General features: G+C 41.6%; 1 protein-coding gene across 2 annotated transcripts in view; it reads right to left on the bottom strand.

Annotated features, from left to right (window-relative positions):
* Nucleotides 1-1,579: 1,579 nt before the first annotated feature.
* EGFR (epidermal growth factor receptor) overlaps nt 1,580-18,600 on the bottom strand; it is a 157,719-nt gene continuing 140,698 nt past the window's right edge. The window contains exons 21-28 of one of the 2 annotated variants that reach the window (XM_071429765.1): nt 15,707-15,862; nt 14,830-14,905; nt 13,502-13,648; nt 11,061-11,158; nt 10,355-10,522; nt 10,214-10,261; nt 10,008-10,113; nt 1,580-8,994 (exon numbers count right to left, since the gene is read on the bottom strand). In XM_071429765.1, coding sequence (XP_071285866.1) covers nt 8,618-8,994; nt 10,008-10,113; nt 10,214-10,261; nt 10,355-10,522; nt 11,061-11,158; nt 13,502-13,648; nt 14,830-14,905; nt 15,707-15,862 — 1,176 coding nt within the window. In that variant the 3' untranslated portion in view covers nt 1,580-8,617. The remainder of the gene's footprint in view (nt 8,995-10,007; nt 10,114-10,213; nt 10,262-10,354; nt 10,523-11,060; nt 11,159-13,501; nt 13,649-14,829; nt 14,906-15,706; nt 15,863-18,600) is intronic. The other variant, XM_071429766.1, reaches the window with a different exon arrangement.

Raw genomic sequence — 18,600 nt, 5'->3', positions numbered from 1 at the left:
CCAGCCCACTGAGCACCCTGAGCAGGACAGGTCCCTTTGTGCCTGCCATGCCAGTGACACCCCTCCTGGGGGTCTGATGCAGGAGGGTGCTGACAAAAGAACTGAGCCCATCTCGTCCAGGAAACATAATGCCACTTTAAGGAAGCTGAGTCGCCTTTGTCACAGACATATTTTATGAAAAATCCTTTCGTTAGGATCTTTTCTCCTGAGAAGCCGAGAGGCCTCAGGAACAAAATGTAAACAATGATTATCTGCTGCTGTGGAATGCAACAGGTGGATCTGTGATTGGTCCATGTTGGTTGTTTTTAATTAATGGCCAATCACAGTCCAACTCTCTCAGACTCTCTGGTCAGTCACAAGATTTTATTATCATTCCTTTCTTTTCTATTCCTTGCTAGCCTTCTAATGAAATCCTTTCTTCTATTCTTTTAGGATAGTTTTAATTATATATATATATATATATATATATATAAAATAAAATAATAAATCAGCCTTCTGAAACATGGAGTCAAGATTCTTGTCTCTTCCCTCATCCTGGGACCCCTGAAAACACCACCACAGACCTTCACTGCTGTTCCCATCCCCCACCTTTGGCAATTGCAAGGCCCCTCTTTCTTGCCAGACCAATGCCTGGTGCAAACACCCCTTACCAAATGCTGCTGCAGAAGCCTTGCCCCACTCAGCAGCCTTAGGACCAGAATAAACAAGGCCACTTGTGATGAGTTACTGCTGCAATGTGACTGTCTCAGTGATGGTGAAGCCCTTCCATGTTCAGTGCTGTAGGAGCTATGTGGGTTTATCCCAGGTGCCATGGTAGGTGGTCCAGCTGTGGCTGGGAGCCTCCTCAGGGAGCATTATCTTTTACTGGCTCCCTTGTACATTTCTGATGTGTTCTGATGTAATGATTGGGCATTCATTCCCCAAAGGCTGGCTTTGTTGTTTTCCTAGGTCGAGGTCAGGAGTGCCAAAGGGTAAGGCTTGCTTAGGGCTGCTGTTAATAATGATGGAGTCTATGGAACAGACTTGTATTCCTCTCCTATCTTTTAATAGCAATTTTCTATATCTTATCTTAATCTGCCATATCCTGTGCAGGCAGATAGGGAGGTTAAACTGCAGCTGTGTTTCTTTGGCTGTCTTCTATTCTTGCACCCTCTATCACTTCTCTGTTTATTTGAAGTTGACTGCACTGAACTTAGTGGAATTTCTGAATGCTCATCCTTCCCAAACACCCACGCTTTTCTATACTTACATCATTCTTCATTCTAAGTTCCTCTCTTTTGGTGCTTTGAAAGTGGGATTTAGCAAGTCAGGGTCCTAACCCCTCTGGGGTAAATGCAGAGGCATTGCTCTGCCTCTGTCAGATACAGACAACAGCAGTTTCCTGTCTGATAAGGACTTTTAAATCTACAAGTTGCTTTCTGATCTTCAGAGGAGGTGCATAGATGTACAATGTATATTTCAATTTTCTTCTTGATACTAATTATTCTTCTTCAGAGCAATACTAACTTATCTAGAATCTTATCAAGCCAGCTGATTTCAAAGCAGGGGGGAAGGAAATAATGTGCCAAGAGAGCAAATATTTATTTAATTACTTTTATTAAAATAAAAATATCATGCATTAATACGCATTAGACATTTCTGAGAACCAGTAATATGAAGATTAAGACTACATAATTTCTGCATAAAATAGGTTGAGCTGGTAAAACATGCAGCCTATGTACTGGAAGGGTCTGGACGGAAAGATGAAAATGAGAAAGGTGCTATTGTGGCTTTTTTTTTTTTCTGTGTACAAAATTAATCTATAAAGACAAAAATTATTTCATTTACTAATTGTGATACCAGGGACCTATCCAGGCTGAGTGCATACTGAGAGTTCCAGCTCCTCTCTTCTTTACTGTCTTGCAGTGTATTTTGCTCTGTTATGTTGAAGACCCTGCAATTCCTTTAATCTTTGTCAGCCACGTGTTCCACCAGTTGGATATTACACACCCATACTCAGGGTACACTGGGGCTTCATTTGGCTCAGCCTTTGCTAAGAGAATTTCTCTTCCTGCCTAGTATAGTACAACAATGTAAGTCATCAGTGTGACTCTGGTTGAGACTTTATTTTGCCTTAGCTATGCACTTTGGAAATGGCCAAGACTATTGCTTCATATGACACATGGATCAGCCTTTAAGGGATTGCTTTCACTCTGCTTCTGCTCTTGTCATGGAAGTGAAGTGGGAACCTGACACATAAAAGAGCAGCTTTTTTTAGGCCCTGATAAGCAGCACCTGGGCTTTCATATTGCACTTCCACTAGTCACAAGGGTTGCCTGTATTATTGGTCACATTATGAAACTCCAGCACTGTGCATGCAGAGAGCCAAAGAGTCTTGAAGAGAGGAAAGAGGGCTGTTACTAGCTTCACTAAGCTCTGGATAAATCCCCAAGGTGATAAATTTAACCAGAAAAAAATCCAAGTCCATCAATAAAGAACCCTTACTGTGAGTTCTCCTCTGGCTACAAGCTACAAGCTAGCCCCTGCTTTTTGTTCCCCCCAAATACAACAGTATATTACAATAAAAGTCCTCCAAAAATTAAAAACAATTAAAAAGAATAATATACACCTCATTTTTTCATCGCTCATATACAAACAATCTTTGATCAACAGTATAAACCATTAAACCATATAAAAGTCAAGAGTTTCTTATTTTACAAATAGTGCTTTCATAGTTGAGTAACTTTACAATGTTCTGAGGATCTGTATCTGTGGATATATTGCTTGACAGTTTATTAAATCCAAGTCATCATACCTTATATTCAGTTGATTGCATCAGTACAAAGCAGCCTAAAATGGGCAATGGATCCATAGGATCTCAGATTATTGTGAGGGATTTTCAAAAATCACTCAACATTAGCCTTGTTTTATACTCTCAGTGTAATCAATTTCAACATCCCATTAATTTCAAGGAGAACTCTATTAGGAATGTAGGATTAAAAAGGGAATGTAGGTATGTGAGCCAAGCCTCCTACCATTGTAGACAACTACTTTGATTATTCCCTTTAATAAAATATGAGGATAACATTGATGGTGGTTGCAAATGCACACTCTCCAGCTAGCTTATGGGAGGTAAGGAGAAGAGTCTGGATAAATTCCAGCCTGACTGGAAATTATGTACTCTATTGGCTGCATAGGAACAACACCTTCTACCACTACAGTTGTTAAAAGCATTTTTGATTTCTGTTTTTTTTTTTCTTTTGATTTCTGGTTTACACCTTATTAATCAGAAAAATCCATTACTTCAAGGTGAGAGATAGAAAGAGACCATAGGACCTCTGTTGCCCCATCTGCACCATGTTAGAAGATGACAGCAAAGTTGATGAAGCCCCAGGCCCAAATCTTGGCTGAAGGTGTTCAGCATTCTGACTGCTGACTTCATCAGTGCAACAAGTGCTGTGTCTTTTGCCAGGTAGGTCTTCAGCTGCCAATTTTTTGCCTTGGGAAACCCATTTTTGGATGCTGTTGAGGGCTTAGCTTGACCACTAACTGTGGGACAGCCAACTAGGGCTGCACTTTTCTCTCCCTGCAAAAAAAGAAGGGCTTGCACCAACTCACAATTCTCAGTCCACAGAGCCATGGTGATAGAGGTGGTGATCTGCCTACAACAGACATCAAACGTAGGCAGGAGACATGGCAGAAAGCAAAGCATATCATGGAAGCTCTGTAATTTCAACTCCCCTGCATAATTAAAGTAATACATAACCAAAAGTGTTACTGTTTTAAAGTCTCACTGCCTGCCTACACACTTCCTCACACAAAGAAGTTATTTTATCATGCCTCATCTTCACATCGTATTTTTTCCTGATACTGAGCCAAAATATCATTTATTTGCTTCTTTTTTCTTGGCTGTGTCTCTGTTTAGATAATGCATTAAGTGCAATACAAAGTAGAGGTTGTAGGTTTGGCCCTGAAGTGATACATGGTCCTGATATTCAGTTTGGTTTTCTATGGACAGGCCTCACCCTCCTGCTAAGCTCTCTTTGCTCAGTGGAAGTCTGATCCTGCCCCAATGAAGGGTGCAGCTCTGTAGCTCTTCTCTATAAAAAGAGGCTGTGGAAGTGATGATCAATACCTTATTCCTTTAAAGCAAGAAAACAAGACGTTACATCTTTGGTCCTAATGCAGCCCATTTGACAAGCTACTTAAAGGTGTCAAGTTCTTCTTTTGTATAAACTTTTTTTTTCTTTTTTTTTTTTTTTTATTTAAAAAGGTTTTTCTTGAAAGTTGTATGTCAGAACAAAGAGGGAACACTTATAAGAAGAAAGCTCGAAAATGGGATCCCAATATAAAAATTTGAACTAGTGGTGATAAAACATTACAAAGCAGTCTTGCTAAGTGTTATACACAGAATCTGACATTTCATGAGTATACAGTTTCCACCAAGAAGGACACAGGTATATTTTCATACTTTGTCCTGATTCAAGTGTTTTCTCATAGAGAAACTTTGGGGGAAACAATGGCTGCTCATTTGACAGGCAGTGGTCATACTAACAGAAAATGTGGAACCCTGAATGTGAAAAATGAGCGCTCGTCTGGAAATGCAAAGTTTCTTCTTGACACCCTGGAGCACCCGCAGACAGACCAGGAACACCCCAGGCACTTTTTGATGGGATTTCATCAAGCTGTTTGGGGTCCTGTGACATTGTTGTAACCCTAACTATGTCCCCCAGGGAAGAGAAGAGATACCCCCCATAATACAAATGCCATGTACATTGGTTTTGGCACAAGCAATCTCTGCAACCCCCTTCACATCAAGCTGGGTTCAGGGACAGCAGCACCTGTACCTGCAGGAACAGCCAGTGGCCACAGTGATGTCCCTGTGCAAACTCAGCAGCTCTCTCAGGTATGGACTGGTCAGCTGCAGCCTTTCCCTGGCATTACTCTCCCTATACAAGTCCCTTCCTTTCAAACAAACCACAGGACCACATTTCCTAATGCTAGGGCAGGCTTCAAGTCGTGGTGAGGTGGGTGGGATGGGGCATCACCCTGAGGCATTCCAGAAACCAACATCTCGTTCCAATTGCTCTCTCTAAAAGAGCTTACTTCAGTGTTGACTGTCAGCTGGGAACAGTAGCAAGTCCCTGGCCTCTGGATGAATTTACTCGACAAAATCTATTGCAACATGAAGAAAATTTCCCAGATCAACTCCCTTTGCAGCAGAAGAAAAAACAACCCAAGGACCACAATGAAATCAAGTGTGCTGACACTGCACACAGTCACTGGAAAACATCAAAGTAAGATGAAGACTCTTAACTTACATTTTCATACACTCAGAAGTTATTAAAAGTCCTAAATTATTATTGCAAAAGGAGTTCTGTAATAACTACAGCTTTAGCATAGATGCTAAGGAATAATTTGTGAGTGTTTTATTTGGTCTTCCATGAGAAATACAGTAAAGAGGGAAATTTTATCTTTCTCTAGTGGTAAGACTGTCAGCTTTCAGAAGAGGCTTTGGAATGCTACATTTCCCTATTTAGCTGTGTCTTTAAAATCAGCCTTTTCTACCCACACCTCCAGCTGACCTTTCAAGTTATTTCTGGATGTTGATTTATGCTGCTTAACCATGGTCTCCTGTATGAGCACACACAATCTGCTGGGGTCTCCTTGCTGTTTGATGTTCAGTGAGCTGCAATGGGCTGTAAACTAGGGCATTTCTGCTGCTTACTTGTGTTTTGTTGTTTGGTTTTTTTTCCTAATCCTGGTGGAAATTATTTGGTATATTGCTATTATCTGTTACCTGTGAGCATCAGCCTGCACAGCACCTGTGCTTCCAGCCACAGTCATTGCTGCACAGTCCCATCTGCTCTCAGTGCCACTGTATCTGCCCCTGCAGGCACTACCTAGTTTTTATTTTTTGCTGGCTTTTGAATCATTACTGAGCTGCCAACTTACAAATCATGGCTTACAAGATGCCATTTACCAGAAATACTTCACAATAGAGTTGATCCCACCAGTCTGGAATCTACATTTGTATCAAGAGTTTGTGGTCCTACATCTCTTTCCTACTTTTTTCATCAAAAACATCACATTCAAAGAGAGATTCTTTCAAACTTAGATTGCTTAATTTTTAGATGAATCTCCTTGTTTCTAGCACTGAGCTGCTACTGAATCCCTCCTGAATTGTTTTAAAAGGGCAGGCATTAATCTCTATTCATGCTACATAATGCTGGTGATACATAATGCTATTTCTCAGTGGTTTTCTTGTTTTAGCTAACAGATTAAACAGATTAAAATCAGTAAATTCCTTTGTGCAGTAGTGTTTGAAAGATTCTGTGGGAGAATATGCACTATGTGATTTTCTAGTGTTCTGCTTGGAGATGTAACATCTTCAGCAAATTGAAAAATTATCTGTGAATTCTGTTAAGAACTTTTTTTGGTTTTATGTACATTTCTGCCAGGGCAGTGGGTGGGGAAAAGCAGCACTGCCTGTGTGCACATGTTACACACTTGTGAGAGCAACACAACAAATCTGCTCCCAGGAATGCAAGGAGAAATCTGCTCTAATTGGACGTGGGAACTGAATTTTGGTTACTGTTTTAAATTAAAGCCACTGATAATCCAAGTCAAACATCGCATCTTCCACACTGCTGTGTCTGGGACTTGGTCATGGTGAGACACATCTACCAAACAGAACAATCTCTGGATTCTGACCCAACATGCCACTTCACCCTGTACTGTAGTGGGACCCATGAGCTGTACACATACAAACTGCTAATGCATGTTACTTTAAAAAGGGCTCATTTCACATGACTGAAGGTCTCCTTTCCTCAGTAATTCTGTAAAAATAGTGCTCTAAGGATTTGCTACTTGATCCTGGACTTCAGATGGAATACCTGAACTGAAACACATAATGATGTATTCTAAACACAGCAGCAGCATAAATATGAGTATTTCTTGCTACTTAATATAGACTACAGATCCTCTCCAAGTCAGCTGCTTATGCTATCCTCAAGCAAGTTGCCAACATTCAACTAGTTAAGAGCCTTTGTCCCCAAACGAGAATTTGCTTTCAGATCTAGTGGTTTGATTAAAATAGCACTGCCAAGCTGCTGGTGGGATGCATCTAAAGGACTGACTAAATTCACACTTTAGGCACTTTATTCCTCCTACATTCATAAGAAATGTTAGTGATGGAATAATTTTATGGGTCACTGGAAAAAGTAGCTGCTTTTGCTGCTGTGACTGATTTATACTGTCAAGCCAAGATCTTAGCCTTGCCTTGCCTGCCTGTATCACACTAATAACCAGAAGATGATGCTGCATATTTCAAAAGAAGCAGTAGGTAACCCTGTGCTTCAGAAGAGGGAGATAATATTTTCCATCACTCTAGATTATTCTTTCTTTCCTTAATTCATTCTCACTGTTCCTCCTGCATTGCCAGAATAGTAACCCCAAAGGGACATTTAACTAGCCCCAGCCTACTACCAACAATTGGTAGTATTTTGCCTTGAAGTGAGTGAAATGTACTACTTAGATAGTACCCCTTTTCTTTGCCAAATGTATAAGGGAAAATTATTTCTGCTTTGAGTCCCTTTAAAATGGGAAATAAAGCTGCTTGGCCAGAACTACCTGTATTTCTTGCCTTAGTCAAGTTTAATTTAGTATAGTTCTTCCAGTCTGTCTCGTGAGTGCTCCAATTTGCCACTATTTGCATTTCCTTGACATTTAATTGAAATCTGTTAAACATTATCTGACACTTCATTTTTCAGTTACGGCAACATCTTTAACAATTTTGTTGAAGAAGAAAGGCATTTTGACAACTTGACAGCTGCATAAAGGATCAGAACAGAAAAAAGTCTTGGGTTTGACCATCAGAAAACAGACTAGTGAGCAATTTATAATCATGTATAGGTGACTTGGAGGCATGTTCCTCTTGTCAGTTTGTAGCAGTAGTGGTCAGCAGGTGATGCATTGTGCTATTTTGCTCCTTGTGCTAGTTTTCCCCAGACCAATCCACTCCATACTGCCCTGGGCAGAATCGCCCATACGTCCCTCAGATGCACTTCTCACCTTTGGGTCAAAAGGCAGTATATGGAGCCAATTTGTAAAAATCTGGTGGTTTGGAATAACAGTTTCAGTTCCAGGAGATTTGGAACATAATTCTTTTCCCTGCTGGTGATCTGAGCAACACTTAGCAGACGAGCAGTACAAGCATCTGATCTTGTAAAAGATCCAAAACTTCTGTTAGAAACATTTATAAAAATACAGAATGTAGAAAGGAATTTGACTGTACAATGTGTACAGTTCTCGAGTTCATCCCAGAGTGGCTTTTTACCATGCTACCATTTGAAAATGAAAGGAATGCATCCATATTTCTTCAGTCCAGGAAGATCCTGCTCCATCCCAACATGTGTCTGAGCGCAGGCTATGGGCCTCAGTTATTACATGGAAATGGGCAAGGAAAGACCCAAACTACCATCAGACAGGCTTTGCAGTTTCCAAGCCCCATGCTGAAAAGCAGAGGTGCTTTTTGATGCATTGTGGTTGCCATTTGCTCTGAGCCAGAGTTCACTCTTGCAGCAGTCAACAGTTCACTTATCCAGCTTGCCTTGCTGCAAGAAGAAATTCTCTATGGTCATGCTGAGGCTTCAATGTATTCACTTTTTGGTGCTGCTACCCTCAAGTACTCTGGGTTTTCTGCTGCAGGAACTTTCAAGAGACCATTAGATTTGGTTTCCTTCGGTAAGAAGTCCTGCTGGTAGTCAGGATTGTCCAGGTTTATTTGGTGGTTGCCCGCCTGGATCCAGTAGGGAGAGCTCTCAAAGACTGTCTTGGTCAGGGGAGACTGGTTGGTGTTGAGATACTCAGGGTTGTCCACAGCTGTGCTGTGTGAATTCTGGTAGCTGGAGTCTGTGGGAACCTTTGAGTTTGCTGTGAGAGAGAAGTTGTTGTAGATTGGATTCTGGACTGCTGAGGCAGATGCTTTCTTGGGCACCAATTGGTTTACATACTCTAGAATAAAAAGGAAATTAAAATGAGAAGGAATGAAAAGGAAGATATAAAATTAATGCAGACATTTGTGTCACTTGACATTTAGTTTCAACCCAGCTGCCACTTGGTCTTTGCACATGGCACATCTCTGAATTTCCCAGAGTGGAAAAGAGCCAAAGGCAGGGACTGCCACTCTGGGGCACCAAACATGCTGCCCTGAGGTTCACCTTCAAGAATTTTGTTTGCCAACCACCAGAAAGATGGCTTGGACCATGAGACAGTGAGATAGCTACTGCTGATTTTAGTGGCGCGTGGGTGGCTGTGTCCCAGATAGTGTTCTGAAATGGCAGTTTAGGAGGTTAGCTGCCAGAAGCTGTTTCCCTGGAAAAAATGTTTAGAGATGAGGAAAATGCCTAGAAAATACAGGACTGGCAGTAACACTGACTCCACATTTCACGTCAGTGCTATTCCTCGCAGGGCCTTTCACCCTTTTTAGCTATGGCATATTCTTGGTTGGGATTTTTTAAGGACACAAAGCCTCATCACTGCATTATCCAGCCCCATGTCCCTCAGTGCTCACTGGCTCTCTCTCTGGCCGCCTACACTGTAAGTCCACGTGAAACCATGAACTGCCTTCTGTGAATTAGGTTCTGAAAGCAATGAAACAGCCATAAAGCTCTTTATATTGTTGAAATGGTAAAAAAATGAAACCAAAATTTTTAGAGGCTATTTTCTCAAGTAGACAGCTTTAAACATATAACCACACATGCAAACTCCCTGCCTAGATGGCACACATGGCTAACATAAGGAATCTGGCTCATGAGGGAACTGAAATGAGGAATGGTTAGAAGCAGACAGCTAAAGGCTAGGAAAATGGTATGTGAACACGCTTCCACTCCCATTTACTGAGCCAAAGGGTAGAAAGCATTTGAATTGCTTCATTTCTACAGAAAAGGAAGGAAAATGATTATATTTACAAGCAAAGGGCTTGTGGATGAGTGGCAATGGGATGGAAAAACAGGAAAAGTACTCACCTGGGGCTGGTAGGAAGCTGTCATCTAAGCTGTCCTCTAAGAAAGCACCTGTTGGGTCTGAGCTATACCTCTGGACAAAGCTGTCTTCCCGCACAGGGTGCCCCTGCTAGGATGAAAGTAGAGAAAAACAATATTAAAGGGACTGATTTGTAGGAGCTGATCCACATAGGAGGATTTACTCCCTTATTAAAGGTCATTCCACTTACCCCGTTCCTGTCAATGCAGGTTGTAGCAGAGTTGTTGCTGGTAGCACTCTTAAAAGACAGAGAAAGAAAATACAGACATTATGAGAAGCAGTTCACTCTTAAAATTTCATGTCATATTTCCACAGTGGAAAATTTTCATACCAATGAACTCAAGAGGGGAGTGCGAGACGTTGAAGGGCTGTTGAAAAAACCCTGGTGTGGCACGAGGTACTCATCTGCATCCACTATATCCTCCATGTCCTCCTCCTCCATCAGGGTGCGATAGAACTTGGAGTCCGTAGGGCTGGGCAGGTGCATCCTATCATCTCCCTGTTGAAAAAGTCAGCATGAGACAAAACTTGCAGACTCCTTTCAAGCCCTCATTCTCCCCTTCTCTCTGAGACAAAGTCATTTAACAAGAGGCACAAGATGCAAAATCTTGATTCATAGATTCACAGAATCTCTGTTGGAATCTGAGTTGGAAGGGACCCACAAGGCAAGTCCAATGTTTAAGTAAATGGCCCATTCAGCGATCTGTGCGTTTAACCAAATTTACCTAGAGTTTAGGGGAACCTAGACCTGCAATCTCAGTCCATGTGCTGTAAAATAACTGCATTTTGAAGAGGATCAAACTATGTTCTCCTCTCATGGACTGTTTCTGGTTCTAGACTGAGACCAGTACTAAGAAAATAGTGACCAGTCTTGACATTTTGTTTGTGGCTCTAGCTGAATGAGTTAAAACCTGGAAAGCAACAATAAATCTGGCCTTCAGTTATCCATATAATATGTTCTCATATGCATTACTAGTTACTTGAGGCCTCAGATCAAATGCCCATCAGAGGGCACTTCCCACCGCTGTGTTTAGTACCTGTATGACAAGATAGCGCGGAGGGTCACGGGCCATTTTTGAGAATTCAGCTATCAGCTCACGAAACTTGGGACGGCTGTCTGCATCGATCATCCAGCCTGCAGGAAAAGCAATGCACAAACAAAATTGTATTGGTGATCAAACACAGAGTCTAAAATAAAATATAACAGCAAAAAAGCAGTGTCATGTGTGGAAAAAAGAAAGGAGCTACCCCTAAGGGACCACCATAAAAGTTAATTCACCAGCCACGGGTGTGAATTTCATCATTTAAAATGCAGATCTTGGCAGTTTTGGGAAGACGGAAATAAAACACCACATTGGAAAAGCTTCAGGCTGAGTCTACATCCACGTGGGCAGGCAGGTCCCACCTGAGGGATAATCCCAATTAGATTGCTTTGAAAAAAGCTCTTGAAGGAGAGGAATCAAACTAACACCAGTGGCTGCCTGCAGTACCAGGATTTGCTGTCTGACAGTCACTGGACTGCTTCATGAAGCCCTGGGAAGCCTACAGCAGAAGCCTCCCTCTGTACCAGATGTCTTCTAAAATACAAAACATCCTCACTGGAGACATATTGAAAGATTACTGCAACTAAGCTGTATTTAATTAGTAAACTGACTTCAACAAAAGTAAGTCCTTACAGCTTAGTTTGGATCAATGCTAGAAGAGATTTCAAATATAGATACTGGAGGTTTTACATGTGATATTAGTTAGGAAACCCACATTTTCTGTAATCAACTAACAGATGAGCTGATCTTGAGACTCTTGTGTTTAAAATTAAAAATAATAAAGGTCAAGCTTAGTATGTCTAGAGGAATTCAGAAGAAACAGCTGATCTATATTAATGGGAAAATGAAGGGGTTATATGCCTTCTGAAATCTGAATTAGGCAAAGATCCACGTTAGACAAAATCTCAACATTTCCAGTGACTTTTTACCAGCTAGAAATATCATTCCTCACTAATTCAGAAAGAAATGCTTCTTGCTATTAGATAAAATTGAGTGTTTGGGAATTCACTGTTCTTGCAGGAGTAGAATCTACTGTTTCTGACTTTAAGTTGCTTATATTTAAATGCTAGTTTTTAAATTTAAAAATTAGTAATTATTTTGCAATAACTTTGAACATTTCAGATTATACTTTCTGATTATAAAAGAGGTCACTGGGAATCCTGAATTCCTTTAGATAAAATGGCACAGCTTCAAAAGGGTCGGCACTGTAGCCTACAAACATGAGGTGACCAGAGCAGCAAAAGATGTGCAACCGAGTCCTGTGCCAGGAGGAAGGCTCAGCCCCCAGATGCTCACACTCTTGCATTTAAATTCAGTGTAATGGCATGGAAAGGATGGGGACACTCCATTGGCTGTGTTTTACAAGCAACAGGTACCAGATCAGGTGCCTGGCAAAAGGCCTCCTTTCTACATCTGGACTGACCCTAAGGAAAGATAGGGGCTGAGGTCTCAGTAGGGTTCAGAATCTCTGAGGAGGAGTTTCTAGGACATTGCTTTGGGGTCTGGGCACCTCCCAGGCTAGGTGCACACTTCTGGATGCGGTTCCTGTTGCCCTGCTGAGCACAGGATCAGGCTCACCTAGTGTGATGCTTGTCCCACCAGAGCAATATGTGTGTGCTCTAGGATTCCCCAAAAGTGCTGCACTACAGAGTGTTCATAGCTCCTGTTTCAGGAACAGGTACATATTCCTCCAGTGAGAAGGTCTTAAATGCCACCTAGTGGGCTGCTTATCACATCCTCACAGCAGTGAGCAGGGATGTGGCAGTCACAGCCTAGAGATGTGCAGGAAACAGGTAGTAGTAATCTGACATTTAGTAGATGATATAGATGGAAAGGGGGTTTGAGGTTCAGAAGTCCTTTGACATGTCCTAAACCAGCCAAAAAGTGCTTCAGAAACCCTCTGCTCTTGAGCTGCATGCCAAAAAGGGACCAGCCAAAAATGAGGAAGAAATTTGAAAAGGCACTCTAAATCCTCGTGTGTATCTAAATTTATGATTGTGCCTGCACTCCCAACAGTCCTTTAGTAATAATCCACCTGTGTGCTTGCAGTGGGAAGCACATTACTGAACCAAGGGGGTGCTTGGAGGAGAAGGCAGTGCTGATTTTATTTCCTAGGCATACAAAACCAGAGTATGAGGCACAGAGGTTGGTGTCATGCTAATTTATAGTCCCTGACCGTATAGGTTTAAACTAATTGACAATATCAGTCAGTGGTGTGAATGGTGAAAAAAACCTTAGTTGGTTGAATGAGTGACTCATGAAGCCACATCTCATGCTCCCAGGAAAAGCTCAAGGTGTGGGAACACACTCTGGTGTCACCACTCTTTTCACACAACCCTGTTTCTGTGCCATTACCAGGAAGGCAGCATAAGATGCAACTGAGTTACTTATTCAGCTCAGATTGTGAGCAGCCACAAGCCCAGGTGTGAACTCACATTTGACCATGATCATGTACACATCGATGGTACAGATGGGCGGCTGCGGCAAACGCTCGCCCTTCTCCAGCACAGAGGAGATCTCACTGGCAGGAATCCCTTCATATGGCTTGGAACCAAATGTCATCAGCTCCCAAACTGTCACACCTGTAGGGTGGGAAGAGAAGATCATGAAAGAAACTGCCAGGAGCTGGACTGCTCTGAATAGGTGTGGAGAAGTAGCAAGCAGAGAGAGGTCCCCTGGAAGCACTGTTTTGCCAGAACCCCAACCTGAGAAACCATTTTCTGCCATGATTTCAAAAAGAGATTATATATAACACTTTGAAATCATCCTGCTTCCATTTAAGGTTTTGCTTTTTTCCTTCTTTTTTTTTTTTTTATATCTCAGCTAATATATCAGTGTTGAACATTCTACAGGCTTCCTGGCCCCACAGAAAGGAAATGCAGGTTACTGTCTCCCAACTCCAACACCGCAACTGGTTTTAAAAATGGAAGTTCTCTTTTTGTTTGAAAACAATCTCTCTGGAGATGAGCAAAAGCAGTTTTTGAAAGACGTGTAAACCAGCTGCCTAAGCATCATTTGCTGACATACCATGGACTCTTGTGATGTAGCTGTTGTGATTGTCCAGTAGCTTAGGATACAAAACAAGATTTTGGATGCCAAGATACATAATTGGATTAAGAAGACCAGAGGCTGTACTGTTACAAAAAGGACATAGGATCTGACCATCTGCATTAAATATTTTCCAGGAATATAAGAGCCCATGGGGGGAAATTTTGCAATAGGTTGCTTTGGAAAGTTTCCTTTCTGCTTCTTTCTTTCAAGCTGGCTTTATGAACTATACCAAATACAAAATAAATTCTCTAAGGAGGTTATCACACTGCTTCCCTTTTAGCATTGTCCTCTCAGTACCAGGACAGCATAAACATTTTTGGCCTCAGCAGAGTTACACTGATTGACACCAACTGATAGTATGACCAGTGATTTTAAGTCCTCCTAGTTATCCATCTCTATTGCCAGCTCCACTAGATTTCCTGTGAAGTTGCTGAATAAAATCTTTAACAGAACTTCAGCAAATAGACCAGTCTCCTACCTGTGGCCCCTTTCAAGGGAGGGCTGATTACCCAAAGCATATTCTGTGAAACATCTTATACCTGCAGTTTCATGGGGATTTTACTTCATTGAATAGGTGATTTGGGCACTGTGTTAATATATTTGATCTCTTGCTCTTCTCACAATGCAAAGTAAAAGGGCCAGTATAGAGTCACCAGCAAATAATGAAATTTTCCAACCTATCTGCAATAATTGTAACTGCTTTTAAACTCACCATAACTCCAGACATCACTTTGATGAGTGTAAATCCGGTGTAAAATTGACTCCAATGCCATCCATTTAATAGGAACCTAGGAAAATTCACAAATAATCCTTAAGAAGCTGACCCAAAATTTATCAGGGATATTTACCACCAGGTGGTGTGTAAATCAATAGTTTCGTTGCAGAAGGAAAAAAAAACAAAAACAGCCAACAGAACCAGCTGAACGGTAGAACAGACAACTTTTGAGTTCCCCTTTATTATTTTCATATGTTGTTAAGAACCTGGAAACATGTGGAATACTAGGTGTATCAGAAATATCTCTTACTAAACAGTTTTACAGTATTTTAAACAGTCAAATAACTACTTTTTAGCCTTCTATCAGAACAGGACACAAATCCAGTCTTAGGCTACATGACTGGTCTACACTCATATGGTTTCAATTTATGGCCTCTGCAATATTTGCAAGCAGCTTCTCTTTAATTTCTCAGCAGGACACATTCTCTCCATCAGCACGCAGTACAACACAAAAGCATGTTGAACCAAGTCTGACAGGTCTTTCTTCTGCTATAAATATACAACATTCCCTTTCTCTTTATAAACTGCACAGTCTTATTGGTGTTGGCTACACTGATGAATTTTCCCAGACATTCTGGGTGGGAATTTCAAAAGCATTTGCTGCTCTGCTACCTCTGCTCCCACTGCACTCCCACTGGCCTGATGCTACTTTGGCTGATTTCAGAGGACTTCCACAGGCTTCAAAGGCAGCACGCTGGGATGGCAGCTGAGAGCTTTGAAAAACACACTCTCTTTCCCCCCCCTTTGTTTGAGGCTTGTGTGCAAGCACAAACACCAGCAAATGAGCAGTAGTTCATTGTGCAGCGTGCTTTACCTTGCCTCCCTCAGCATGATATTCCTTCTCGTCTGCACCGAGCAGCTTTGCCAGCCCGAAGTCCGTGATTTTCACATGCTGAGGAGTCTTGACAAGGACGTTCCTGGCAGCAAGGTCACGGTGCACTAGGCGCCGTTCCTCCAGATAGTTCATGCCCTGCAATGTAACACACTGCTGGTCAGCTCTCACTGGTACAATCAAGTCACCAAACCTCAGCTGCTCTGTGGTAACCACAGACATCACCATAAACACGTGGTGAGTTATCCCACCTGCACTCTCCATTTACATGATGTTTATTGCAGGGTGAGGATGAGGGTTACTCTTGTAACATTACTGACTGTTACTATTACCCTGCAGGAACCTTCTTGTGGGTCCAGGCACTGGCGGAGTGATGAAGGACAAAGATGCAGTAGTGGGTAGAATAGATAGTAGCAGGGGATCTGGTTCCTTTGGAACTTAGTTCAAGAAATACAAAATCAGGATGGAACTTAGAAATAAAGGGACACAGTCTTCTTTCGGCTGCACTTGTGCCAACCCAATGAGTTCAGGAGAGCACAGTACAGAGTTTAACTATCCCCTGCCATTATATACACACACCAACCCTACAGAAAGTATTTAGACAATTACTCAAAGATGCTCATACTGTGTTTTATTACAGGCAGCGTACTCTGCCTCTTCCTGCTAGCAATCAGGCAGTCCACTGCAAGGGTAAAAATGGGGGGAAAACAAAAAAAGTTCATTCTAGGTCTGAACTCAGAGCTGCATCCATTTTCCAGTCCCCTTTGAAAAAGGCAAGTTCTTCCAGTTTCACTACCTCCCATGATTAGGCTGGATTTGCCATAGCATACGTGCTTTTTTTGGTATGACTGCCTCTCAAGGAAGAATATAACTAATTGTGCTGGTTTGACTTCTAAAGCATAAATTTAACAGCTGTGTTTCTGACCACAGAGGTTACTCCCCTTTCCCTCAACACCAGTCTCTTGGTATATGGAATCAAAAAGTTCATGATTTGCATGTTTCCTGCAATATCTTCTCCAAAATCCACTATTATTCCCAGTTCATGCATTTCTGCTGGTGGTAGCTTGTGCACTTGTATTTTGATGAAGAGAATTGATAAAAAATTACTTTTAACCTACAAAGTTAGCACCAAAATGATCGTGTTGATGTGATGGAAAAGGACTGGAGGGAATAATTGCCTTCCATCCTCCACCCGCTTCCTAAGCCCACTTCTAAGCTGGACCACCATCAAATCCTCCTTCCAAGTCCCTCAGCAGAACTTCACCCATGCACTGCTAATGTTGCCAAAACAAACCACCCAAACAAACTGGCACAGTGCCACTACGAGCGTGCACTGAATCACACAAATAGATCTTTAGCAAGCAGAGCTCTTGGAACAAAAACTTCTGAGCTGCTGACAGAAAACAGACTATCTTAAAAAAAATAATAATTGCATAATCTAGCCCCAGTAGGACAAAAAATGCCCTGCTAAAATTGACTTGCTGCAGAGGCTAATAAGACTCAGAGCTGCTGAAAGGCAGAATATCAGTGTCACACTAAGCTGTTTAGGGTGCTGATCGCTGAATACTCTTGCACGTGCATAACCATACACCAAAAATGTTGAACTGCTGGCTTAGAAAGTTCAGCACATTTTTAATTGTGTGCAGGCTTGGAGTTTAATCCATTTTTCATCACTAAGCATTAGACCATTGTGTTCAAAGAGTTCCTTCACAGTGTTTCTGCACATGGAGTGTTTATGCTATCATAACATCTTGCCTGGAAGAGAGGACTCCATACCTCAGGAAAAGATAATGTTTGTAAAAGATGCAAAGAAAACTTTTTTCAAAGCTATGAAAACAGTAACAAAAATAAGCTTCCCAGGGAACTTGCCTCCTGCTGATTAGTTACCAGACATGTATTTGTTTCAATTCTTTTTTCCACTCATAAGTAAAAAATTTTTAAAGTGTCAGAGAATGTTCAAAAATCTGGCATAACTTTATCAGAGTAGTAGCACCCGACACATTGGTGGGAAAAAACTGTACATAATATTTATGAGTGCTTTGAGAAGAACTTCAGTGGACTAGCACAAAGGAGTTATGTTGAAGGTCAGGCATCACTGGAGAGGGTAGAAGTTGCTATGGGCAAATGTTGAACCACCATGAATAAATCAAACGAAAGCGAACAATTGTGAATGGCAACCTCTCAGGCAAGCAATGCCCCAAGAACCCATCTGGGGATACATTTTCCCACCTTAAAAATTAACAAGGAGAAGAAGGAGGAGGAGGGAAATATAGCCTCCAGTTCACCCTCCAAAGAGACTGAAACCAGGACAGAGCAGTAATTGATTTTAAACAAGAAAGCAAAAGAGTCACAAAAAGTCACAAAAAAAAGCAACTCACATCCCAGGTGGACACATAAATTAGATTTCACTTGTTGTGGAGCAAAATGTAAAAAACGTACACTGAGATGAAAAATGTGCTCTATAGACATTTGGTGGATACATTTCTGAGGTCCTCAGCATATTTCCTGAAAGCAAACCACAGCTGGGCAAGCCTGGCATGTACACAAGGCCTCAAGGGACAGATAAGTTTTTAAGTGTGTGGTTTTCCTGCAGACCAGCATTCCTGAAATAAGTAGCATTAAAGCAACCATGCTGTGTGGACACTGCCATCTCATATGATGAATCTCCAACAAATTGCAGTTATTTTTTTGCTGATTTTGCATTGATTTTCTATGTTTGCAAACAGCTAACCACCATCCAAACACAGCATATTGGGCTAGATGCTGTACTGCAGCTCCTCTGCTGCTCTTTGGCAAACAGTACCAGGTGTGATAATAAGACTTTTATGGCCATTGCAGATCCCAGCTCAGCATCTATGAATGAAACCCAGAGGCAG

The sequence above is a fragment of the Agelaius tricolor genome, unplaced genomic scaffold (genome assembly GCF_023055355.1).
Source record: "Agelaius tricolor isolate 1412-34295 unplaced genomic scaffold, bAgeTri1.0.p SCAF_6, whole genome shotgun sequence".
In the NCBI taxonomy this organism is placed as follows: Eukaryota; Metazoa; Chordata; class Aves; order Passeriformes; family Icteridae; genus Agelaius; species Agelaius tricolor.
This window is presented reverse-complemented; position numbering and strand designations above follow the sequence as displayed.